Genomic DNA, 25,465 nt, shown 5'->3' with positions numbered 1-25,465 from the left:
AGAGGGCATGTCTACATGAGACATTGACTGCGCAGTAGCCTGATACTACTGCACAGTAGTGTTGCATGGGAAAAACCTTGCCAAGACGCTGCTGTGCTGTAATGTTACTTAAAAGGCATTGCTGATGCTACTGTGCTGTAACTCCAGTTACTGTGCATTTATTTAGTACTTCCTAATACATGTACTAAATAAATGCACAGTAACAATTGTGTGGTAGCATCTTATGTAGATGTACCAAGAGACTTTTTTTTTTTAAGGGGGGGGATTTCAAATTCTTACATGCTGCTGCTACCTGGCATGAGCCAGAAATACCAACTACTAACATTCCAAAGATCAAAAAGACAGGAAGGCTGCTAGTGCCCTGCCACTGTAGTTGCATATACTAAGAGGATGTTAGGAAGAACACCATACCTTGTGCCGCAGAGGCAAAATCTCTGCAGTCCATGTCAGTCTGACCTAAAGCTGGTGATCAGCTTGACCTTGAACAAAAAAGCAAGACCCTCTTGCCACTATGCCTCAGATTTCTAATGCTAACACACGCCAGTCAAAACTCCTAGCTTTAGCTGTAGCCAAAGTTCAGTCTGTCAGAGAAAAGTAGAACAGAAAAAATGAATAAGCTAATAAAGTACTGGAAATCATGGGGGCCAGGGGAGAATTCTTCATATCCATTCCAGGTGACCAACAGAAGCCCTGAAGCATGGGATTCCCAGGCACCTACCATACTATGAAAAAATATGTCTGTACCCCAACACGAAGATGGCAGATATTTGAATCCACATATCCCGTATACAGGTTTTCAAACAAGAATTCCCTTCCATAAATTTATTGTGTTTGATAATAAGGGATTCAGACCTTTTTGCTCTAACTGTGTGTCCTGAAAAAACAATACAAAACATTTTTAAACAGTGGAAATCTTATAAATTCAAATCTAAATGATTCAAAACCAGTTTTTAGCCCATTAGACTTGTGAACCTTCCCAGGAAGCTGAACCAGCAGCTGGTGTGAAAGTACTCATGATTTATATGTCTGTGTGAGGTTTTTTTGTTGGGTTTTTTAAAATTTAAATTTCACAAGTTTTGATCTTTGACCTTTTTGCTTTTAGTGTCCTAATCCTAAAAATGTCTTGCAGTTTGACTGCTGATATCATTTACTTGACCTATTGGTGTGAGTAGCAATTTTATGATGGATTTGCTTCTGTACCAATGTTAAGACACAATTTCTTACCCATGATAGTACAGTGCTTAGTTCTTTTCATTGCAAAACAACATTTGAGTCGAGATAAACAAAGGGATGAGGAACAAGAGTTGAATGATTTCTGTGTTGCCTGTAGAAGTCTGATGCTGGAAAGCTTGGCTGGTTAGAGAATCTTAAATCCTGGGGAATACCATAAATAGTTTCTGAAGTAATATCTTTCATAGCGCCAGTAGTAAAATAATCCAGTGATCTCTGAAATAGTATTTATTAAGGAAGTATGTGATTAGTTAATCTCTTAAAGGGAAATTGTTGCCATCTATTTATTGTCTTGCATAAGATAAATCGGTAGTTTTGATTTAGTTCCTATTTATCCCATGCACTGGTACAAGCTAGGGGCTGACAGGTTAGGCAGCAGTCCTGCAGAAAAGGGACCTGTGGGTTTATAGTGGACAATAAACTGAATATGAGCCAACAGTGTCCCCTTGCTGTCAGGAACGCTAACGGCATACTGGGCTGCATTGGTAGGAGTGTAGCCAGCAGATCAAGGGAAGTGATTAAACCCCCCTATTCAGCACTGGTGAAGCCACATCTGGAGTAGTGTGTCCAGTTTAGGGCCCCCCACTACAAAAAGGATGTGGACAAATTGGAGAAAGTCCAGTGGAGGGCATCAAAAATAGTGAGAGGGTGGGGACACATGACTTCTGAGGAGAGGCTGAGAGAACTGGGTTTATTCAGTGTAGAGAAGAGAAGACCGAAAGGGGATTTAATAGCAGCCTTCAACTACTTTTAAGTGTGGTTCCAAAGAGGGTGGAGTGGAACTGTTTTTAGTGGTGGCAGATGAGAGGACAAGGAGCAATGATCCTAAGTTGCAGCACGGGAAGTTTAAGTTAGACATTAGGAAAAACTTTCTCACTAGGAGGGTATTAAAACACTGGAACAGGTTACCCAGAGAGGTGGTGTCATCGGAGTTTAAGACCTGGATAGACAAAGCTTTGGCTGGGATGAACTAGTTGGGGATGGTCCTGCTTTGTGCAGGGGTTTGGACTAGATGACCTTCTGAGGTCCCATCCAACCCTCATTTTCTGTGATTCTAAGTAGGTGTCCATATCGCAACCAGAGCTTCCTCCTTAGCAGTATCACCAGAGAAACATGACTGTGATGGTTGACTTGTCTTTTTTACTAGAAGTTGAGGCCATAAAGGTGATGCCCAGAAGCAGAACTTGGTTTATAGCTGCTTGCACTGTACTTGACCCACAGAACGAGCTTTTTGTTTCCAGAGTTCTTAAACCAGCTGTTCTGGCAGCACTAAAATAATCTATGAAAAGGGGATGCTGGAGCTGGGCTTGAAATAGCAAAGCTCTGTTGGAGAAATAAAAGTTTGTAAGTTCTGTAAAAGTTGCCATGAAATATAACTTGACCTAGAACAGCTGAGTAATAAGCACCAATTGTGTTGCCTTGCAGGAGCATAATCGGGATTTATCACATATGGAGTGATTGCAATAACGCAACCAACCCAGAAACATGCACCAGGATAGCATGCTATCTATGATCAGAATGTAAAGAAATAGATTTTAGCTAGCAGGCTTGCAATTTAATGTAAATGCTGTGTTTATATATTTTTAAAGAATGTGTCAGGGAGGGTTGCCAGTTAGTAAAACCTGGGTAAGTGTTGATTGTAGTACAACTTTTAGATCTTAAAAAAAAAAAAATACTCTGCTACAGATGTCTGATGTACTGAGAGCCTGATGCAAAGCCCATTGCAGATCTGGACCTATTCTTATCAGTGGAGTGTCTTCACTGGGTGCAGTGAGCTTTAGATCAGGCCATTATGGAAATAGTCCTTCAGTGGCAACTGAGGCCACTGCTGCTTGTACCAAACCTTTCCTATGCAACTTGCTCTGCATTTGTTGTTAATTAGGGTTTGTCTTTGTTAACAGATATGCTATTGTATCCATATTAAAATGTACAGAGAACTTTTCTAAGCTCTCATAGCTGATCACTTTCAAATGTTTGAGCTGCATTGACATGAAACAATACTGACATTCAGTGGTTAATTAGAATTACCACAGTTGTGTGACCATCTCAAAAGAGATTTTGGAGGGTTTTAATGTTCAGTGCCTGCTAAATTCAGGACTTGTTTAGTTAAACTGGATTAAAGCAATTATGGCAAGGCTGCCGTGTCATTAAAAACATTCCCTTGCTTTATAAAAATTATCCATCTTTTTTTACTATTGCTGTTCCAGAAACACAATAAATACAATTAGCCTTGGATTTGCTTAATATATGTCAAGAAGAGAACTAATTTATAGCTTTATTTCCATCCCTATCTGTAGCTAATTGGCATCAGGGAGTGTGTCTACATGATATGCTTTACTTAAGATTAGCACAAATTATTGCACAGTAAGCATTGCTGTCTACACATGCAGATACTGCGCAGTAATTTGTGTTCATCACAAGTAAATTTGCTACCTGTAAATAGAAGTATTGTTACTGTGCAGTATGGCATGTGTAGTCAGCCAATCAGGAACAAACTTGCTCCTGGGCAGCAGGGAGCGGGAGATTGCTCCCTGCCCCTAGGAGCTGCTTCCTGCTGGGGCAGGCTCTACCACTGGTGCCCAGGTGGGGACACTGTCCTCCTGCCCCTGCTCCTTGATCACAGTAGGGGCTGGGAGATTTTCCTAGCCCCTACTCTGACTTCAGTCGTGGAGCTGGGTCTGGGAACAGGCTGGATACAGTCTTCCAGCCCTCATTCCTACAATTGTAGAGCAGAGGCTAGGAACAAGCTCCCAGCCTATTTGTGGAGTGGGGGCTGGGAGCTCCCTGAATGGGGAGAGTTCACTCCCCAGCCTGGAGCTGGCTGGGTCCTGCCCCTGACTGGGACAGTTCCTGGCCAGCCCCAGGCTGCGCAGGGTAGTCTACACATGCAGCCTGAAGGTGGTTGGGGACTGTCTTGTCTTGGGCAATCCCCAGCCAGCACCAGGCTGCACATGCAAACTTCCCCTCAGAGCCTGGGGCTGGCTGAGAACTGTCCAGTCAACTGCCCAGCCCCATGCTCCTATTGGGCAACTGAAGTGCAGGGCTTGGAAAGAGCTGGGTGGGGGAGAGGTTGTATGTCCCAGTCCCCTGCCCCAGTCCACCAGTTGGGGCAGCTAGTCGTGAGACCCTGGCTGAGTGGAGAATCTGGGTGCTAACTGCCCTACCGGCAGATCAGGGCAAGGGGCTGGAACCAGCCCCTCCACTGCAGCTTTTTCCAAACCTCCTGCCCCCAGTCAGGGAGCTGGGGACGAGAGCTCCCCACCTGGGCTCCAGTGGCAGAGCCTGCCCTGGCAGCAGGTATCTCCCAGGGGCAGGGAGCAATCCACCCACCCCCACCAGGTGACAGCTGTCTCCTGGCCCTATGCTCCCTGCCAGCCCCTCTGCTAGCACCCAGGGGGAGCATAGAGCTCCCCCTGGCTGCTCCAGGAGGCTGGTGCAGGGCCAGGAGCAGCAAATCCACTTCTGCTTCCCCACATGAATAGATGCCTGCCTGGGGTGGTTTATGCTAGAGCAAACCCATCCCACAGCATTTGCGTGTGTAGATGCACCCAAGGATTCCTAAAAGTCCTCCTTTTAAGTGACATCTTGGCTCAGAATGTCTGTTTACCTTTGTAATGGCCAAAGACGTGTCCTTTTTATGCATCTTCCCTAGGAAAAGAGGTGCTTTTAGTATAAGTTAGCTAACTTTGGTTAAAGACCTTTTAGAGACGAGGCAGTTAATCCGTTTCACAGAATTAAGAGGGTGCGTTAGACTAAGCAGCTTCATGGCTGTCAAAAGTGCATTTTTCCATTAAGATAATGAATACACAGATTCAACATAATAAACAGATGCTTGGATTGTAATATTGACGGAGAGAGTCTTATCTGGAGTTAAGCAATTTTTCCAGCAGTATGATACAAGGCTTAAGGCATGTAGTATGAAATGGTTGGTGTTTACTGGTTAGCTCTTCTTGTGGGTATACCACTAAATATGGCAGTTTTGGGGCTGAGTAAATGTTTGTCATTGTTAGGTTTGTTGTGGAATACAACCTATTGTCATTTGAAGTCCATCTTAGCCAACCTATCCAGATTAAAGAAAAATATTATTCATACAGCTTTCTTTGGCTATATGAGTTTAGTTGCTGTTCTTCCCTCCAACTAGTACTCTAGAAATTAAAACTCATTAACTATGCTGTTTCTTCACATCTGTCTAAATAACTTTCTGAACCTAGATATTGAGCACCAATGCTAATATTTTAATCCCCTCAGGGTAATGCATTGAGCTTCCTTGCTATTTTTAATTTATGGAAGTGCTACCACAACTTCTGATAGAGGTAGCCTCTTTGGCAGTTGGGGTTTTTTTGTTTTGTTTTTTAGCTAGATTGGTTAGCTAGTTCAGTTTACTGCCTGATTCATTCAAAGCTGACAAACAGAATGGCAATTAAGACAACAAAGACATCTTATTTTCCATATCTACTATGTAAATGAAAATCATATGAGGCTGAGATTAAATGTTTTTGTAATTATTATTACTGGTTATGATTTTCAAGACTCTAGTTTTACTACAAATAATATATATTGGCTACATTTAATAAGTCTTTTAGTTTTTTTTAAGTAAAGCATATTTAGACAAATGTACTTCTTTCTTAGGTATCCTGGGCACTTAAAGTGGGGAGGTTTTTTTGCATTTATTTAATTGTGTAACTGGTAACTAAAACTTTTTTAAATGCTGTATTTCAATTTCATTCCTATTTTCATTTTCAATACAGCTTCAAGCACATTACCTGTAGAAGAGTAAACATTTTGTCAATAACAATGTCATCTACCAACTTAGAATGAAACTAATGTAAAAATTAAGAATCTCAATAAATGTTAAGCTGCATAGTTGCTTAAACAAACATGTGTCCATTTGTTTGTCTGCCTGGTTACTGAAAAATAGTCCCAGGTTTGGTAGAAGGGCTACATTTTAGTTGCAAATAATATATTTTGCAATGGTTACCAAGCCAAAAGAAGCTGCCTTTCTTTAAGAAAAAACCTGAAGTAGAAATGCAGAACAGGAATTAAAATTATTATTTAAATAAAATTTCCTGCTTCATAAAAATAATGAGTTACACTATTTTAAATCAAACCATTTTGATTTATTGTTAGCATGGGTATGTTTTGTAAAATGTCCTTTACTTATTAAATATTACAGTAAAATGTATATTTGATGTGGTGACTTAAAAAAAAATCAGTGTAGCATGGTACAGAATTGCCAGCACTGTGAGGGAAAGCTGTGAGAATTGATATCAATCTTAGTCACTTCTGTTTGTTTTAACTTGTGTGAATGTGTCTCCAACAGAAAATGATCCACAGTCTGTTTCTTATAAACTGTTCTGGTGATATATTCTTGGAGAAGCACTGGAAGAGCGTTGTGAGCCAATCTGTGTGTGATTATTTCTTTGAAGCTCAGGAAAAAGCTGTCGATGTTGAGAATGTGCCCCCTGTCATCTCAACGCCACACCACTACCTCATCAGCATCTACCGGGATAAAATCTTCTTTGTGTCTGTCATACAGACAGAAGTGCCACCACTCTTTGTAATTGAATTCCTGCACCGCGTCGCAGATACTTTTCAGGTCTGTCACTGGTATAATCTTGGAATTGTCAGTTTGCCTCAAGTGTCTCTTGCAAAAGTTTAAGAATTTTGAAGTAGCTAAACCCTTCCAGTTAATGATTTCCCCCTTGAAAACTGAGGATTGAAACCAAAAGCCAAGTATTGGTTTATAAAGCGCACATTTACGTAAGATTTTGCTTTTTCATTTGGCTTCTGGCTATACATACATTTAAGTGCACACAAGGAGAATGTTGTTTACAAAAGTGGCCTTTCTTTAGATATGCTTTTATAATGTTCCTTTCATACTATTTGGATGGAACTAAGTATCAATTATAATTCTATTTTTGGTAACAATTTCATTGAAATGGACACTTACCCTGCTGCACTATAAACCTACTTGTTGGAGTAGAAATCACTGAAGAATCTCTGTTGCTGAACTTGGAGTGAGTGTTCCCAGGAGAGTTGAAAACTAGACTGCACACAGAGATATTTTCCAGACTTGTGCTATACTTCATAGGAGTTATCTAATTAAAGATATGCATTAACATTAGTAATAGCATTTCTATACAGATTTATCTCTTAAGTAAACTCAAATTGTCAAGCATTTTAACATGACTAAAAATTCTTTCCCTTTGTTCAGGATTATTTTGGTGAGTGTTCCGAGACCGCGATTAAGGACAATGTGGTTATTGTATACGAGCTTCTAGAAGAAATGTTAGACAATGGCTTTCCACTGGCAACAGAATCAAACATCTTGAAAGAGTTGATTAAGCCTCCCACAATTTTGCGCTCTGTTGTCAACTCTATCACAGGTATGATTTTAAAATAGCCAACTGACTTTGAAGGTAGCTTTTTCTCTCTCCTGTTTCACTTTAATACAGCAGAGTTACTTCATATTTCAGATTTAATGACCTTCATTCTGTCCTGATTATAGACAGCTAAGGGTATCCTTTCAAAAGTATTGAGGTGACTCGGGAGTCTAAGGATTTGTCTCTACTGCAGAGTTAAACTCAGTCTAACAACTCAAGCTACTGAGACTGCCATTGTTTTAAAGGTGGCTGCAGCACTAAGGCAGCAAAGCTGGTGTGATTGTAGTTTTGGTGGTGGGGGAGATGATCTTTTTTATACTTCTTGCTGGCATATAATTAAGGGTTTTATGTAGCTTGAGCAAGAGCTTTCATGTTCCAAAAAACACAAGCACCACTGTTTTGTATTGCAATATAGATGAGCTGAATACTCAATATATCAGTGATTCCAGTATTGTCACTGCATGAGTTTCAACTCGCATCAAGTGGACCAGCTTGCTTAAGTTTAAAGCATATCCTTTACCTGTGCATGGCTCTCAGGTGCGGACCAGCACTTGCACTTGCTTTGAACTAAAATGAAAGTGAAGACAAGTCCCATGTCATTAAGTGAACATATTCACAAAAAGGTGTAAATAAAATGTAGATGTCTAAGGGTTTGTCATACTATGGATCCTAAGGGGCTGTAAATGGACTGTGTTGCTCTGTCAGTACAGCCCCTTAGTAGAAATGCACCATATGCCAACAAAAGTTGTTTTGTGTTTTCTACTGGCCTTGGCGTACTGTTTCCAGGAACAAAATGACCCAAGCTGACAAAAGCCACCTGCTGTCAGTACAGCTATGTTGCAGCCTAGCTCTGGTTAGAGGTTGTCTGAAGATGCCCCCATTTTCTGCTTTTCTGCTAGCTTGCTTGGGCAAATCCCTGCTTATCATGCTGGCTGTTCAGAATGTCATTCTGAAGCACAGGCTCTCCATGCAGGGTGTTGAGCATAGGTGTCTGACTCAGGACAGTGGAATCCACACAAGGACCAGGAACCTGAAAGTTTTCTGCTGTCATGTGATGTTGAGCATCCAGAGATGTGGGTTTCCTAGAAAATTTTCCAATGCCCTAAATAGAGCATGATCTGATTTACATGTTTATTCAACTTATATTTAGTAAACAAAACTAAAAAAGTACCACCATGTTAATTTTATATCCCAAAAGCCACAAGAATTTGAACTGAAGTAGTTGATTAGGAAAAAATTAAATACAGCATGCTTAATGTAGTTTAAATGTTATATTCAAACAAATTCAAAGCTTTATGTGGAAGGAAATTATTTTTATTGGAATACTTGTAAAGATGTAAAGACAATACACAATAGCATGTGCTTCCCTTACATTGTTTAAATTTTAAGGAAAAAAAATGAAGGCACCGAAAACTATGGACACACAGTTTTAGCATACCCAAAGAACTGTGCATGATGTGCTGTGGTTGTCCACTCATCTACTGCAACAGGGTTTAACTTTCTTCTACTGAGGTCATTGCGGCACCTCCAGTTCCACTGTCAACATCTGTAGAATCACTTGCACTACTTATTAGTTCCATTGCAGAATCAGATTGAGGCAAATCTGGTTCAGAACTACTTGAACCACATTCTCTTTCACTAAGGGATGGTTTTACCAATGAGTCTATGGGTAAGAGCAACTTATCACGCTGTATCTTCTTCACTAACTGTGCTTCTGACTGATTCTCAAGAAGCAAGAGATTTTGAGAAATAGAAACAAGCTTAGTGGTGCGTTCATTTGTTAGTCTATTCCTCTTTTTGTCTTGAATGAGCCCAAAGCCTTCCAGTTTTGTCCGCAAGAATCCACTGTTGGTGGAGTGCTTAGGATGCTTAGAGCAATGCTGGACAACAGCCGGGTGTTACAGTATCCCTTCCACCATGTGAGAGGAAACGCATTCTCTTGCTGCCAGCCAAATAATGTCTTTGCTCCAAAGTTTTTCTTTTGCACGATACTCAGCAGTGTCTGTCATCACGGCTATTTTGTGGATGTTGGAGACATTCTTAGCTATTTCCATACTTGTATCAAGAGCAATAGATAATTCATCTTTTGATAAATGTTGTCCTCTGGGTTGAGGATCCCAAAGGTTTGCTGCTAGACCTGGCAGCTCAACATTTTCAATTACCACTTTTTGCAAATCTGTTGTTGCACTTGCACTGCCAAGTTCCTGCAACAAAAGGGAAAAGATTTTTATTTTAGCCTAGTCTAGTCTGGCCTCATCCATCAGAAGAAGTGTCAGGGAGCTTGCTTCCCCACTCTCTGCCAGAGAGAACACTCTGCTTGCTCAACTTGCTGCTTTGCTGCCCTAGGACTACACAGCCAAAGCAAAGTATAGTCTGGCCTCTGCCATCAGCCAGAGGACTAAGCTTGCTCTGCTGTGTTGAAATGGTTAATTATTTATCTATTATGTATTTTTTTCAAAATTATTGTTCAGCCTAAGCCACTTCGGGTTTTTAGTGTAAGTGGAAAAGCAGGATACAAATATTTTAAATGAAAAAATAAAGAATCTTCCAGAGTTGCATTAACAACTTTTAAAATTATAATGTTTTAAAACAATATAGATACTAGTGTCTACTATGTGTTGTTTTACATATTAACTTTATTTACATGGGATTCCTGAAGCAGACTTTTCTCAGATGATGTTGTTCCACCACTTTGTTGCATTAGCTTTCTGTATATGGCTTGTACACTTTCAGGACAGCTTCTACATGTTATTAAATGTTTCTTCATTCTTGTTGCATTCTTAGCATACTCCTGCCTGCAATATTTATATCTACCAACTTTCTTCCTTCCTTCAGTGGCTTGAACTTCACTATAATGATGCCACACTAGTTTTTTTTTGGTCTGATTAGGCATTCTTATGACTATTTCAAACCAAAAGCATTAAAAAAACTAAACTTATGCAAACACTTCCAACTTCCCCAACTCAAGAAACGAAATGAGACACTGCTCTGTGTTTGAACTGAAAGCAACACACGAAAATGAATCACGGTTTTAGTTTTGGTTTTGCTTTCACTTGCAGTCTGAGATGAAATAAGAATTTCAGCTTTGGCTTGATTTGACTTGCATAGCCAATTAGGTGAATTCATAACTTGATTTTTTGGTTTGGATTATTATGCGAGTATAGTTACTAGGGGGGTGCAAAGCAGGCCCTATTGGATTCTGATTCAGCATGAATTGGAGACAGTGATTCAATTAGTTGATTCATATCACTGTCCCTGATTCGATTCGGCCAAACTTGAATCTGAAGATTTGACACTGATTCAGAGAATCAGCGATTCAGATATAGATACAGCTTTAACATTTTTCTACATACCTCGAGGTACCAGCATGGCTCACGAATGTTGCGATGCTGGGGCAGACCGAGCGTCCCACAGGAGTGCGGGCCGCCTCCATGTGCTCAGCAGCGAACCCGGAAGTGGACTGGAACATACTTCCAGTCCCCTTCTGGGTCTGCTGGGCAGTGTGTGGAGGGGGCCCCTCCTGTCTTGGCCATTAGCTGTGGGGGACCCCAGGTGCCTCCCCAGACCCAGGAGGCACCAGTCACTGAGCCAGTGGGGCACGGGGGGGCCTCCCCAGTGCACTCCCCGGTGGACCAGAAGTGCTTCTGGTTCACTCCCAGGTCTGCTGTTGAGCATGCTGGAGACCCCCCACACTCCTGTGGGATGCTCCATGTGCCCCAGCATCACAGCATTCATGAGCTACCTGCTACCTAGAGGTATGTAGAAAAAGCAATTAAAGCTGTGTCTATGTCCAGATCACCCAATCTCTCCAAATCAATTCAGAGGGTTTGGATTTGATTTGGAGAGATTAAAGTGTTCTCTGATTCAATTTGGATTCAAAGATTCGGCCACCTCATCAGGTCAAATCTCCACTGAATTGAATCGGGGACCAAAGCTTCACACAGCCCTAGTATTTACCTTCCTGTTTACAAATCAATAAAACATATATGTACTCTCTCACTTCTTAGGGATAATCACCTGAAAAAACATTAATTACAACTTTGCCATGCTTGCCTAATATTGTACAGGCAGTCCTCGACTTGCAGCGTTTCGCACTTACAACATTTGTAAATTGACACCCTGTTTCAACTTTGATATCAGTTTTGACTTTACAATACTTGATCCAATGTGACACCACACCAGCCAACCAGTTTTGTTGCATCACTCATCTCCCTGGAGAACATATGTCCAAACTTCCTTGGACACTTTCTTTAAGAAAGCAGACAAAACTCCAGAAAAATCTGCAGCCAATAACTCTTCAAATAGTCCAACCAAAAGCCTTTCAAAAAGTCCAGCAAAGTCACCTCAAAGAAGTCTTTCCAAATCAATATGATTTCTATTTACAATATAAATACATTAATGCAGCTATATTACTCATCTATAATTGATCAAGTACAAAATTCTGGTCTATTTTTTGTGAAGCAATCCCCCATGTATAACATTGTTTCTCTGAGTGACATGAAATAACGGTCACAAGGTGGCAGAGGGCAGATTTAAGCTAGATATCAGGAGGTGCTACTTCACTGTCAGGGCAGCTAGGATATGAAACCAACTTCCAAGAAAAGTAGTGCTGGCTTCTACCCTGGGGGTCTTTACATGGAGGCTGGATGAACACCTCACCAGGATCGTTTGACCCCAGTGCTCTTTCCTGCCTATGCAGAGGGTCGGACTTGATCTGCTCAGGTCCCTTCCAACCCTACCAACTATGAAACTATTATGGGAAAATTGGTTCCGAGTTACAACATTTTGGCTTAAGACGCAGTTTTTAGGAACCAATTGCACCATAAGTCCAAGGACTGCCTGTATTGGCATTCATTGTTACTAATGAATTTTATGAAACAGTGAAGTTTTAGAAATGGAAAATTTCCCAACGAAAAATAAAGCACTGGAAAATTTTCTACCCCACATCTCTGTGAGTATCACAACATGGAAATCTGTTCTTTGGATCTAGCCCCTAATTGTACCCTCCCCTAAATTCTGCTAACTTGAATTATGCCTTTAGAGGTATAAAGAATGCATGCTAAGGCACTAACAGTAAGGACATGTTGTAGCTTACTCAGGGCCACTTAAGGAAATCCTAGTGTATGATGCCTAATTTAGTTATTGAATGCAGTCTTATGTTGGTACATCTAATTATGAGATCTGGAACCATTCTCTTCTAATGTATTCTTTGGGGTGGGGGTGTTTTGTTTTGTTTTTTTATTTATTTTTTTTTCAAGGCAGCAGTAATGTGGGAGACACACTTCCTACTGGACAGCTCTCCAACATTCCTTGGCGCAGAGCCGGGGTAAAGTACACAAACAATGAAGCCTATTTCGATGTCATTGAAGAAATAGATGCAATTATAGATAAATCAGGTAAGATGCCATGTCAACTTAAATTTCCTTTTCAGAGGCTGTTTCAACATTCCATTCAGCTCATGGGATTTAGAGAGGGTTTAAATCGACTAATACGTTGCTTTTCCATCTACCAATTAAGTACACTGCTCTTTTAAAACAACATGCACAAATATATTTTTTTATCTTGTAATAACAATATTGCCTAGGCCACTTATCCAATAAACTATTAATGCAAAAGTAATGGCCTCCACTTAGATAGTTATTGTATATGTGCTAGTACATTAATGTTTCCTAATGGAAACTTGTTTCTTTACAGCCAGAGCTTCAAGTGTGGTGGCATGCATTATCTTTTCTCTCTCTCTTCCATTTTCTTTCATTACTTTTGTGGCTCCTCACTCTGTGAATGGGGCATGAGGTGTTGCTCACTTGTTCCACTTACCTGTTTTCTTGTAATACTGATAGGATGCTCTTTTCAAAATAGCCATCCAGTGTTTTTAACTTTGTATACAAACTACAGCCAACTTCTCTGAGGGGTGGACAAATGTTTGTTTCCTGTCTCTTAAGAAAACTGAGGAAAAAATATAAAGTCTGTAGATGTTACTCACTTAACTGGTATTTGCTTAAAAACAAAATAAATAAAATGACATAAGCAAACTACTCTGTAAGATCTGCCTACATAGGAAATCTCTCAACTGCTCAAAACATAAGTATCTGCCACTTCAAGTAGCATCACACAAGATGTGTTCCAGTAGTGCACCATAAAACAGTCTTTTGAGATTGAAGGATTGGTGTAATGACAACTAGCATTCTCCTCCCCAATCCCAAACAGTTCAATGCAAACTTCAATCGTGATTTCATTTTCCTTGCTGTTCTTGCAGACTGTTAATGGACAGCATCAGTTCTCTCTCCAGTGTGAAATTCTAAGGCAGCTCCAGAAACCCATGTGTATGTTGGGTGCTGAAATTCTCTAGGAGAGTAAAGAGTGACGATAACTAGCCAGATTATTTTGAGGTTTAACACACATCTAAATAGCTCCATACCACCCAATAAGTAATATGTGTGCTTAGTCAGACATATGTTTTATTACAAGGTTCCTGTTTATTTCTGTTCCATTCTACCTCTTCCAACAATGTATGAGGCCGTGGGGATGGTTTGAATCTTACACAGTTAGTTGTAAGCTTGTAAAATATTCCAGTTTGTAAGGTGTTCCTGTTTTTCCCTTGAGGGGTTGTGATGAAGGAATCTTGTTTCTACTTTCTAGTGAATGTCACAGGCTTCTCTGCTCTAGAATGACATGTTACTGTATTTACATAGATATCATTAGATCCTGTTCTTTGGAAACAGACCCTTCACCAAATTAGCTTTATTATTTTGTTTTTCTTGTGGCACTTTCCACTGTCTCTTCTGTAGCTTAAAACCTCAGGAGCTCACCAAGGCTTGATATGCCTCTGTCCACTTGTGCCACAGATGAGTGCTGTCTTGGTGAGCAAGGAATTCCATGGTCTCTGTCCATCTGAGGCATGAGTTCTAATTTGCGTTTTTAATGCAGGCATGTCTTAACTTCATTCAGCCCAGTGGAACAGATCCAGACCATAGGATCATGTCACTGTTGGGGACCAGACTGCCTGACTTGATACGACCATGTTGGGTAGAAATCCCATGTTCCAACCTGAACAGTACTCAACCAGCTTACAAGCTGTTGTATGTTGTAGCTTACATGCCCCAGTAAGCCTTGTGTGCCACATGTGAAGAGAACCATTTTGTTAGGCTGGGTGTTACAGATGATAGGATCTGCACCGTACTAGAAACTGCATCTGTTCTCCCTTGCTGAAACTCATTATTTGCTCAGCTATCCACAATATGCTAAGTCATGTCTTTCATCCTCTTTTCAGGTTCCACGGTCTTTGCAGAAATTCAAGGTGTCATTGATTCCTGCATTAAGCTGTCAGGAATGCCAGATCTTTCTCTCTCTTTCATGGTAATGCTAACAATATAATCAGCAATCTACTTGTAAATAACTGTTGTAGTTTTATCCTCAATTAGAATTCTGCAGAAATTATTGAAATAGTGCTGTCAGCAATCCATGATTACAATGAGAGAACTCTAGCTGTTTTGTCATCATGCAGCATATTCTTTCATAATTGGCAACCATGCTAAAAAATAAAATAAGTCATCAGGTGGTTTTTATTATACTCTGACCTCCTTACTCACAGACTTCTATAGACTTTTGCCTCTTAGCCATCACAATGCACCATAATTTTACCAGTGTTCGACTCTAGTTCAGTAGTCTAAGAAGTGTATTCATCAAAACTAGCCCTTCCTCAGCAGGCATCCATGTTGGCAACCTTAGTTTGGATGGAAAAATTGTTCTTGCTTGCACTCAGTCCCTATAGGTCATAGCTGAGGCACTGCAATAGGACAGTGAGGGGAAACTGGCATTCCCACCATCAGGCCCCTGTTCTGTGGCTATTTTAGGGTTGTTCTAAGCTGAATCCTCTCTAAAGTACTAGAAGTGCACCCACTGATACATCAGTCCATATCTTAGCAATTAAAGGAATTAAAAGGAAAATTGACGTCAACCAAAGAAAGTCTATTGCTGATGTGGTCAATAAATGCCATCTGCATGCAGACACAGCATACATGTTGCCAGGAGTGCAACCAGGCACCTTGGACAACAGTGTCTGTGGGGAGGAAGGGGAATGCGGGGTGCAGATGGAGGCCCCCGCAGTGAGGGAGGGAGTGGGGCTGGGGCAGAGGCAGGTACTACCTAGCCAGGGTGGGGAATGGGATGGAGCTAGCGGCTCATCTGGGGAGGCAGGAGGGGGAGGTAGCTCATGCTGCTGTACGCGCTCTTGGGGGAGGCATGGGGGGCATATGCCCCCAGTCTGTGCAGTGTGGGGGCAGGCTGCCTGCTGCATGCTGAGGGCCAACACCAGGCTCCCCTCCCAGCACAGCTGCTGGGAAGAGGCTACAGGATAGTGGGGGAGGGTTATGGCAAACTTTGGGGTGGTTCTAGCCGCCCCCCCCCCCCCGTAGCCTTCCCTCCCAGCACCCCCACTGCCCACCCCAAGCACAGGTGCCAAGAAGAGATACTGGCCCTGAGCACAGAGCGGGCAGCCCTCCCTCACCTCATGCACAGATTGGGGGACATGTGCCCCCCATGCCTCCCCCAGGGGTGCATGCAGCAGCAGGAACCACCCTCTCTCCCCTTCCCCATCAAACAAGCAGGTAGCTCCATCCTGTGTCTGACCCTGGCTGGGCAGCACCTGCCCCAGTCCCACTCCCCTCACCACGGGGGTCTCAATCTGCCCCCCCAGACTTATCAGCTGGACACTACTCTCCAAGCTGCCGGACTGCATATCAGCAATCGGATCAGTATTGGCCAATATGGCTGGTCAATAATCAAACATCTTTATCAGTGCACCCCTATAAAGTACCAAAGGAAGGAAAAGGGAATGAAGAGAAAAATGCATCAACATTGATGCCAGACGTTCAACTAACGTGAGAAGCTTGCTTACTTGGTTTCTTTCTGCAGAACCCAAGGTTGCTGGATGATGTCAGCTTCCATCCCTGCATTCGTTTCAAACGCTGGGAGTCTGAAAGAGTCCTCTCATTTATTCCTCCAGATGGAAACTTCAGATTGATCTCCTACCGTGTTAGCTCACAGAAGTAAGTCGGTATTTGCTTTGCTAGCTTTCTGTTGGAACAACTGTTGATTTGCACATGAATAACTTCAAAAGCCTTGCAGAGAGTTTTGATTATCTCTGACTTGTTCTGACAATGCAAGAACTCCCATTATTTCAAGATGTGAGTTCTTTAATCTGATGCTGTCTGCTCTCTAACACAGTACTTCCTAAACAACATTAGGGATGGCTAATGGTTGTGAGCTAGCCAGAAGTGGGGTTCCAAATAGGATTGGGAACTGCTGTTCTAACAATAAACCAGCTTTACAACAGAGATGCTGATAGCATCTGGCAGTGGCTGTTGAGCGGGCCAGCCCATTGGTAATAACAAGTCTGTTCTTGATGGCTAATATTTCAAATACCACAGAATGCTCTGCAGTTAAGATACTGTATCAGTACAGAACACTTATCTTCATTGGTTTTTGCTTTGTGGGGTGTTTTTTTTTTTTAAATTTAAACTAAATTGCAAACCTGTTTAAGCCAAATTTCTTTTTACTGTATGCTAACAGTGGAATTATTCTTGGCTGGTTGTCTTTCGGCATTTTTTTTCTGTTGATTGTTGTAGCAAATATATTTGCATTTGAACAAATTATTATACTAGGACAGTGGTGCTCAACCTCTTTTTACAAGTGGGCCAAACATTAAAAGCGGAAATGGGCCAAGGGCCACGTAGAAAGGCATTATAGTTCTATAATTCATCATATCATAACATTAAGATTTTAAGAATATTAGCAGGGAAACATTACTTTTGCTGAACACTGAATTTTTGTTTAAAAAATTAAACTGTGGAATCGTTACAAAAAATAACAGCCATAATATTACACAGGATAATAAAAACATTATTTCAGATCACAGCTGGAAATTGCCTAGGTGGCAGCATTGTACCTTTACCTCAGCTCCCTACACTTCTCAGTGGCCTACCAGGGCCTGAATGGTCTCATAACACATGGCTCTCCTGTGTAGGAGGGGACCATGCTGTGCCCCAGAGCATTGGGGCTTTTTTTGAAATAACTCCTCCCCTCCCCCCCCCCGCCCACACATCCCCCAAGTACTGCAACTACCCTGTGCCGGATCAGGACCCCAGGGGGATTGTGTGTTCTTGAAGTCATCGGTGGCAGGTTTCCACTGCTTTTTCCCCTTTCTGCAGCCAAAGTTTGATGGGGCTGCAAAGTCCAGGAGCTGAGCATCCCTGCCATTTTCCTTTCCCACCAAGCCCTCCCTCATGGACTTGAGTGGCAGGGAAGAAGCAGCAAGCAGCAGTGGTGGTGCTCAGCTTGAAAGCTGTGGCTTTTGCCAGAGCCCACGCTGACATGCCAGTTTTCTCAGAGCTTTCATGCAGTGCCAGAGCCCATGATCTGAACACTACAGCTGCTTTTTTCCCTGCTACTGAATTCCTTGTGGAAGGAGGGAGAGGTGATGCAGCTGCACTCGGCTCCTGGGCTCCAGAGCTGGATGAAAGCTCTGAGCACACAGGCATGTCAGCAGCATTGCCTCTCATACCCTCCTTTCCCCTGTTGCTGAACTGAGCAGGTTCTGAGAAAGGAGTGCAGGAGTATCAGTACCAATGATGACATACCAGTGATGAGCTGTTCATACTGGCTTCATGGGCTGCATCTGGCCCACAGGCCAGAGGTTGAGCACTGCTGCACTAGGATAATGCCTTGATATCAGTACTCAATGTCTTTGGAATTCTGTCTTTACCTTCTTTGGATCTTTTTACCAAAGTCTTACTTCCTACTTTTAAGAACTGTTTTTAGCTTATCCTTGCTAGAAGACAATAGATGTAAGCACCATTTAAGAATACCTATACATGTGACTCTTCGCCATTTAAAGTGTGCTAAAAAAGCTGTCACTTAAAACACATGGGCAACTTTAGAACATTTTTTTTTTTTTTTAAATAGTGGAAGTTGCATTAATTAAACTTCATTGTATGTGAGACAAACTGTAGTAGTGCATCTGGTTTGCCTTTACTGCGCATGTATTTAAAAGGCGGGGGGGGCTTTTCAACATGGTAACTGTGCAGTTTCCAGCCCTCCTTGCCTCCTGCTCTACAGAACTACAGCAAGGCACAAAACTCACACCAAGCCATGGAACATCTATTAAGATTTAAGACCCTATACCTAAAGTGCATTAAGTAAATCGCAAAAGTTACAATACCCTGCATGTGTATAGGCACACTAAAATAGTACCTTTTATACTTAGGAAATAGTACTTTGGATGGGTGACTTTAACACCAAATTTCTCTTTTTCCAGCTTGGTGGCAATTCCTGTGTATGTGAAGCACATGATAAGTTTTAAGGAGAACAGTTCTTCAGGGAGATTTGATGTTACAATTGGACCTAAACAGAATATGGGGAAAACAGTGGAAGGAGTTGTTATGACAGTCCACATGCCAAAAGCTGTACTTAACATGAATCTTACCGCCTCACAAGGCAGCTATACATTTGATCCAGTCACTAAAGTAAGTCTTGTGATTTTTAATTCTGTCTCAATTAAAAGGCGCATGCATCACAAGCACCTTGAGCACCTGCCACCTACTGCTGCCAGCAGCAGGAGCTGTGCATCGTAGGGGGGGTCCCCACCACCCACCCCCTACCTTACCCCACACCCACACATTGCCCACCTGAGCTCCATGTTCCTGCTGCCCCCTTGGGCACAGGCTCCATGCTTCTGCCAGTCCCATACTCCCTGCCTCTGCCCAGCTGCAGTTCCCCTTGTCCCTGCCACAGCTCCCCCCCCACTTCCCTACCTGCTTCCCAGAGCGAGCACAGCAGCAGGGACAGGAGGAGGAGCTGCTGAACAGGGGAGCCGAGCCAGTCCTGTGGCTGCAACAGTGGCAGCAGCAGCCTCGCCTAAAAGCTTTGTGCTGGCTGGGCCTTTCCACACACCAGGGTGGGAGCGAGGCACAGGGGCTGGGCAGGGTACAATTGGTGGGCACCTGCAGGTCAGATAGAATTGCCTGGTAGGCCAGATGTGGCCTGCGGGCCATATTTTGCCTGCCCCTGCCTTAAGAGGATTAGGTAAGTTTCCTTTCCTCTCTTTCAGTTGTTTCTTTAATGCATGCAACAGCTTTCTTGTTCACTTTGCTAATGGTGTGCCTTTCCCTGTATTCTTTAAGATGATGTTTACTTGCGACTGTGTTTCAGCAGAATTAAAACCAAGTAGGTAGTAAAGCAGCAGGCAGTTGTTTGTTGCTTTCATACTTGGTCAGAAGACCTAAACCTAAATAAGAGAGCAGCAGAAAAGTGACTCAGAGAGGAGCAGCAGAATTCTGCTCCTCTGCAGATATACTTCCTGCTGCTATCATTAGAGTTGAGGTGCAGAATCCTCAAGCTCTTGAGGTTTTCTTTTTCTTTTCTTTTTGGTCCCCAGGAGTAATTTTACCAGGTTGGAATTTGAGCCCAGTTGTTCCTGCCTGTCATATTATGTCATCTGAGCTAATTGTTGCTTTTGGAATTGTTCAGTCAGTTCTTGGTTTGACCCTGAGGCAAAGGTTCCTCAAAGAAATCATATGGCTTAAAAAAAAATGCTTCAAGTGCCCACGACAGTGGGAGGTGTGCATGGGAGCCAAATGACCAGAATGGAACCTAGTAAACTCTGCTTAATGACTGACTGCAGTTGGTAGGACAGTGCAAAGTATTGATGTTGGAGTAGAAACATTGACAGTACCTCCACTTTGGGAGAAGGTTAAGGAGCACAGTGACAGTTGGTGAGGCTGCTTCCCACCAACATAATTTTATTCTGGCCTCTCTCTATAGCAGAGATGCATTAATTTGTGTCTGCAGGATTGTATTATCCTAAAACCAAAACTTGACTTGCCTGTAACATTGCAATGGAGTTCACTGCACAGAAGGACTGCACAGGGTAGAGCCAAACTGAAGGCAGCACATTTGAGTCCAAGCCTCTGCTTATCAAGTGTAACATATGGTCATGCTGCAGCTTAGGGGTGCACCGATAGAGATTTTTTTGGTCTGATACCAATGGCCAATTTTTGAGGAGCCTCATCAGCTGATACCAATCCAATTCTGATATAAAGCTGAGCAGCTTGGAAACCAGCACTGGGCTGGTAAGTCTGGTGTGGGGGGATGGAAGGGGCATAGGGGGAGCAGATTGAGGTCCCTGCGGTGAGGGAGTGGAAGCCGAGGCAGGTGCTGCACAGCCGGGCTGGGGCACAGGACAGACCTATGAGCAGCTTGTCTGGTTGGTGGGGGAGGGGGGAAAGGCAGCTCCTGCTGTGGAACGCACCCGAGAAGGGCATGGGGGGGCATGTGCCCACCCCCCGATCTGCAGAGGGTGAGCGTGGGCTACCACCCCAGCCTGGGGTCAGGGCTGCACCGGGTTCTTCCTGGCAGGGGTCTGGGCCAGGCTGCGCTTGGGGCATGTGCCAGTGGCACTGGGGGGGGGGTGGGATTCAGCCCCCCCAGTCTTTCCCCAGCCCAGCCCCCTGCCTGGAAGAGCCTGGCTCTGCCTCTGATCCCAGCCTGCCCTCACCCCAGACAGATCCAGGGACATATGCCCCCCCCCATGCACTCCCAAGGTGCATGCAGTGGTGGGATCTACCCCCCTATTATCAGCCACATCAGGGGAAAAAAGCCAATTTTCCTTATATTGGTGCCAATCCAATATGGGACCAATGTATCGGTGTACTTCTACTGCAGCTGCAAAGTCCTATTTCTAGAACTGCGCTGACAGGAGACTTACCTCTTTACTGATGGGGCCTATGTTCTTCTTCTTTGTTGTTTGTTAATTAGAAATAAACTCTGTGGAAAAGCCAGTAATTCACCTTCAGTTGGAAATGATTAGCCCTTAAGGAACTGGAGATTTTCTCTTAGTGGCAGTGCTCTTCTCTTGTGATGTGCTACTTTACTACTTTGATATAGAGTTGTCTCTGGATGTTGAAACAGTTTATAACGTCATGTGCCCAACTGACCAATCATTATTAAAAAAGGAATGAGTACAGGTGACCCTCGACATTTGCAGGGGATATGTTCTTGTGATCCCCGCAAATGGTGAAATCACTGCGTTCATGAACGCAGTGCCCCCTGTGGCTGGGGGTAGGGGGGCATGGCTGCTCTGGCAGCAGCAGGAGCTCGGTGGTGGCAAGCGCAGAGCTCCCAAGGAGCTCCTGTAAGTATATTTAAGATGCAGGTACGGCATTTGCAAATATTTGAAACTGTGAATGCCAGTCCCGCAAACAGTGAGGGTTTCCTGTACTATTAAAAGCACATATCAGAGGTAAGAACAGGGAAACGTGTCCAGTTAGAACTCTTACCTCTCCTAGCTAGTCCTATTGCCAAGCTGCCACAACCCTTCTTTAAGCTACGGACTAGCTTCCAAACTAGAAGCCTGACAGTAACTTGGCTTCTGACATTTCCTACACTTATTCATTACTGTGTGTTTTAAGGTCTTAACATGGGATGTTGGCAAAATTACCCCTCAAAAGCTGCCAAATCTGAAGGGCATTGTGAATCTGCAGTCTGGAGCCCCCAAGCCAGAGGAGAATCCCAGCCTAAACATTCAGTTTAAGATACAACAGCTAGCTATTTCAGGTAAGACTATTGCACTAAACAGAAATATGGAGTCTTATGTTGAATTGGAATGTCTGCAAATCTGAATTGGGCTTAATTCAAACTAATGGTTTCTTCAAACTCCTTAACAAGTTTACCTTGTAGGTAGAGAATAGTGAAATCCTGATTGATGCATCCCTCTAGAGCATTCACCCCTGCCAGCGTCAGAGATGGACCCTGGTCCGACCCTAGATGGCAGAGGTTTTCAACTTTTTAATATGTGTACACCTTCTGGGCGCATGGGGGATGGGCACCTGGGGCCAGGACTGCACTGGGCTGTTCCTGGGAGGGGAGCAGGGCCCAGTGCCACCGCCAACCACCCCAAGAACAGCCAAACCCAGAGTGGCCCTGGTCCCAGCCTACCCTGCCCTATGTGCAGATCCAGGGGCCCATCCTCCCCCTTGTGCCCTCCCAGGTGCATGTAGCAGCAGGAGCTCCCCCCCACCCCAGCTGGGCAGCCCCTGCCCCATTCCCTCCCCCCACAACAAACTTACCCGCTGGACCCGGCTGCTCTCTACGTGGCTGGGGTGTGTCCTGGCTGCCCGCGTGCTGTGCTGAGGCTGCATGCAGGCACAGTTCCATGTACCCCCTACAACCCTTTTAAGTACCCCAGGGGTACACAAACCAATGCTATATGGCATGCTTATGTTCTGATAGCCATTCGTATTTAAAACAAAAAAAAGTGTCTGCCCAAAACCCCCAAATTTCTACAGGGCTGGGAGGTGAGGAGGAGCTTGGAGTGTGGGGCAACATGGCTTCCCATAATTCATTTGACTTTCATAGGCCTCCCAGCAGTAAAACCAATCCTGATGATTCTTTGGGTTGGGAAACTATTTTCTCACTGTTTCTTTTTTTTTCCCCCTGCGCCCCCTCCCCCATGGAGCTGTCAACCTGCATTCTTCACACTCAAAATAACTCCTTATTTCAAAGGAAAAATTCAACCTTGAAGTCTACAGGGTTAAACCAAAATTGGATTTAAGGATAACCTGGGGACCCCAACTCCTTGAACACTGCTTAAAATTATATGTATTCCTAACTGTGGGCACAGGAGTAGTCGCTTTTGAAGCAAATTGCATGAGTGATCTGTGTAAAATTGTTTGTATAAGTATTTGCAGAACTGAGGCTTTAACTCAGTCATCCTACCAAAGGTGGTCAACCTGTGACATGAGTGCCACAGGTAGCATGGGCAGCCTCTGTGTGTGGCACGTGGCAGATTGGGGAGGGTATGGGCAGGAAGCAAAGTAAGAGATCAGGCAGCGAACAAGGAGCAGATCAGGAATCAGAGTGGCACTTGGGGAAGATACATTTGTGACATGCCTGCCATAAAGGTTGTTCCCCCTGTTGAAGGATCTTCTGCATACATCAGAGTCCTAAACTGGATGAGGAAGGATCATTAGGGTTTAGCTTGTAGGTGTAGTAGTAGCTAAATCTATGGTCTGGACTTAACCTCTGAAAAAGGTTAGAAAGGAAGAGGAGGTTAGAAGAGAAACCAAATCAAGTCAATGTAGGCACACCACCTCTCTGCACAGGAAACTTCTGGAATTGAAAGATCCTTTACAAACAGAAAGGGCATAACTTTAATAATGCATGTTCTTACTCTTTTCTCCCTTTTGCAGGGTTGAAAGTAAATCGCCTGGACATGTACGGAGAAAAATACAAGCCTTTTAAAGGTGTCAAGTACATCACTAAAGCAGGCAAATTCCAAGTGAGGACATGAGAAGGTGCCCAACTCCCAACAGGAAATAAGAACATTTTTAAGTTGGAAATTATGACTGCTTAGTGACTTAAGTTGCTGTTAGGTGCTGGTTGATTAATAAGACACACTGACTAGTTTGTGCACAGCAGCTATTCAAATTGAAGTATCGTTTGTTTTTTCTTAAATATGGCTTTAAAATCGGATGACTTTTTCTAACAGTTTCACTTTGTTTTTTTTAATCAGTCCTTGGGTTCAAGAATTGTTTTAGGATGAAGTGGTCCACAGTCTGCCATGAAAAATACACTGCCATATAAGATACCAATGCCGGAAGGCTAAGCACACTGCACAGGCCCTGCAAGCACACTGGAAACTCCTGTGGCCGCACACCTCATTGCCGCAGCACTGGGAGAACACTACACCCTCCTCACTGCCTGCCGCAAGTTCACATTCCACAGCACATCACGTGTTAGCTTCAGAAACAAAACACAGCAGTGAGAATGGGTAGTGGTTCCAACCAAGCATGGGCCAAGTCAAATTCATCACTCCCCAGAGAGATTTTTCTGATAAAGAAAAAATTGTTTCTCATGTTTACAAGGTACCGCCTTTCTTACAGAGTCTTTGCCTTAATCAGCTTTCATTTGTGCCATCAGCAAATGAGCTGATCAAATAACTTTCTGCATCAAATCCTGGGAATGATGGTTGCTTCATTGATTCATCTTGTTTCCATTTCTCATCTTACTTTGTATTTTTTTATAAATCCAGTTGCAGAGAGGAAGGTCTATTTTTATGTCAAGCCTTTGCTTTGATTTACACGTGCCACTTCTTTGAAGTGAATGTAGCCAGACTTGTGTGCCACGTGTATGTTGGATCATAGCTTTTAGATAGCAACGTAGAAGATGTCAAATGTAATTTAAAGGTTGTGTGCTTTATTGTAACAAAAGAATTAAAGGGAACTCTACTGCAAATACATCCTCTTGTCAAGTCATCTTGATTTGTTCTCAACACTCTGCAAACAATACTAAGATGCATATATTACACTGCCACAAAGTAAGAGCTAGCCATAGCTCTGCTTACCAAGTGGACATCTTGGAAAAAAAGTGTCAGCATTCAAGAAGATACAGAGATGAGATTCCTGCTACTCCATTTCAGTTAGCTTTATGTTTTGATGATTCTAGAAGCTTGGTTTGGGGATGTTTTTTCAGTTGCCTGCCTTCAACTTCTTGAGCCCCTAACCAATCTGAATATTTGGTCCTGAAGCACTCTTTAGGCAAGGAGTTCAGTTTCTCTAGTCTGCTCTGCCAGTAATTCAGCTTGCTGCCTTGAAGTGCCCTGTCTTGAAAATGGGTAAAGTAGATTGTAGCCTCATTTGAGAGGGATAAACTAACCCAAACCAAAACTCCGCAGTCCAGACTTTCAAACCTAGATGTGAAACTAAGCTCTCAAAAAATCCAGGAATTCTGGGTCTCTGAAAATCTGGCTAACTTGAGGTAGGAGCTCATTTTTCAACTGCTATTCTTCCTCTAGGTAC

The 25,465-nt window shown here is 43.1% G+C and overlaps 1 protein-coding gene across 6 annotated transcripts in view; it reads left to right on the top strand.

The window, feature by feature from the left end:
- The window catches only part of AP3M1 (adaptor related protein complex 3 subunit mu 1), a 38,317-nt gene extending 13,411 nt beyond the window's left edge, over nucleotides 1–24,906 (top strand). For all 6 annotated transcript variants that reach the window (XM_090058448.1, XM_090058444.1, XM_090058449.1 and 3 more), the window contains 8 exons: nucleotides 6,551–6,826; nucleotides 7,445–7,616; nucleotides 12,872–13,009; nucleotides 14,884–14,969; nucleotides 16,527–16,660; nucleotides 18,928–19,135; nucleotides 22,079–22,223; nucleotides 23,858–24,906. In XM_090058448.1, coding sequence (XP_089914574.1) covers nucleotides 6,554–6,826; nucleotides 7,445–7,616; nucleotides 12,872–13,009; nucleotides 14,884–14,969; nucleotides 16,527–16,660; nucleotides 18,928–19,135; nucleotides 22,079–22,223; nucleotides 23,858–23,958 — 1,257 coding nt within the window. In that variant the 5' untranslated portion in view covers nucleotides 6,551–6,553 and the 3' untranslated portion in view covers nucleotides 23,959–24,906. The remainder of the gene's footprint in view (nucleotides 1–6,550; nucleotides 6,827–7,444; nucleotides 7,617–12,871; nucleotides 13,010–14,883; nucleotides 14,970–16,526; nucleotides 16,661–18,927; nucleotides 19,136–22,078; nucleotides 22,224–23,857) is intronic.
- The last annotated feature ends 559 nt before the right edge of the window (nucleotides 24,907–25,465 follow it).

Source organism: Crocodylus siamensis, chromosome 7 (genome assembly GCF_052110815.1).
Source record: "Crocodylus siamensis isolate JL-2025a chromosome 7, ASM5211081v1, whole genome shotgun sequence".
Taxonomy (NCBI): Eukaryota; Metazoa; Chordata; order Crocodylia; family Crocodylidae; genus Crocodylus; species Crocodylus siamensis.
This window is presented reverse-complemented; position numbering and strand designations above follow the sequence as displayed.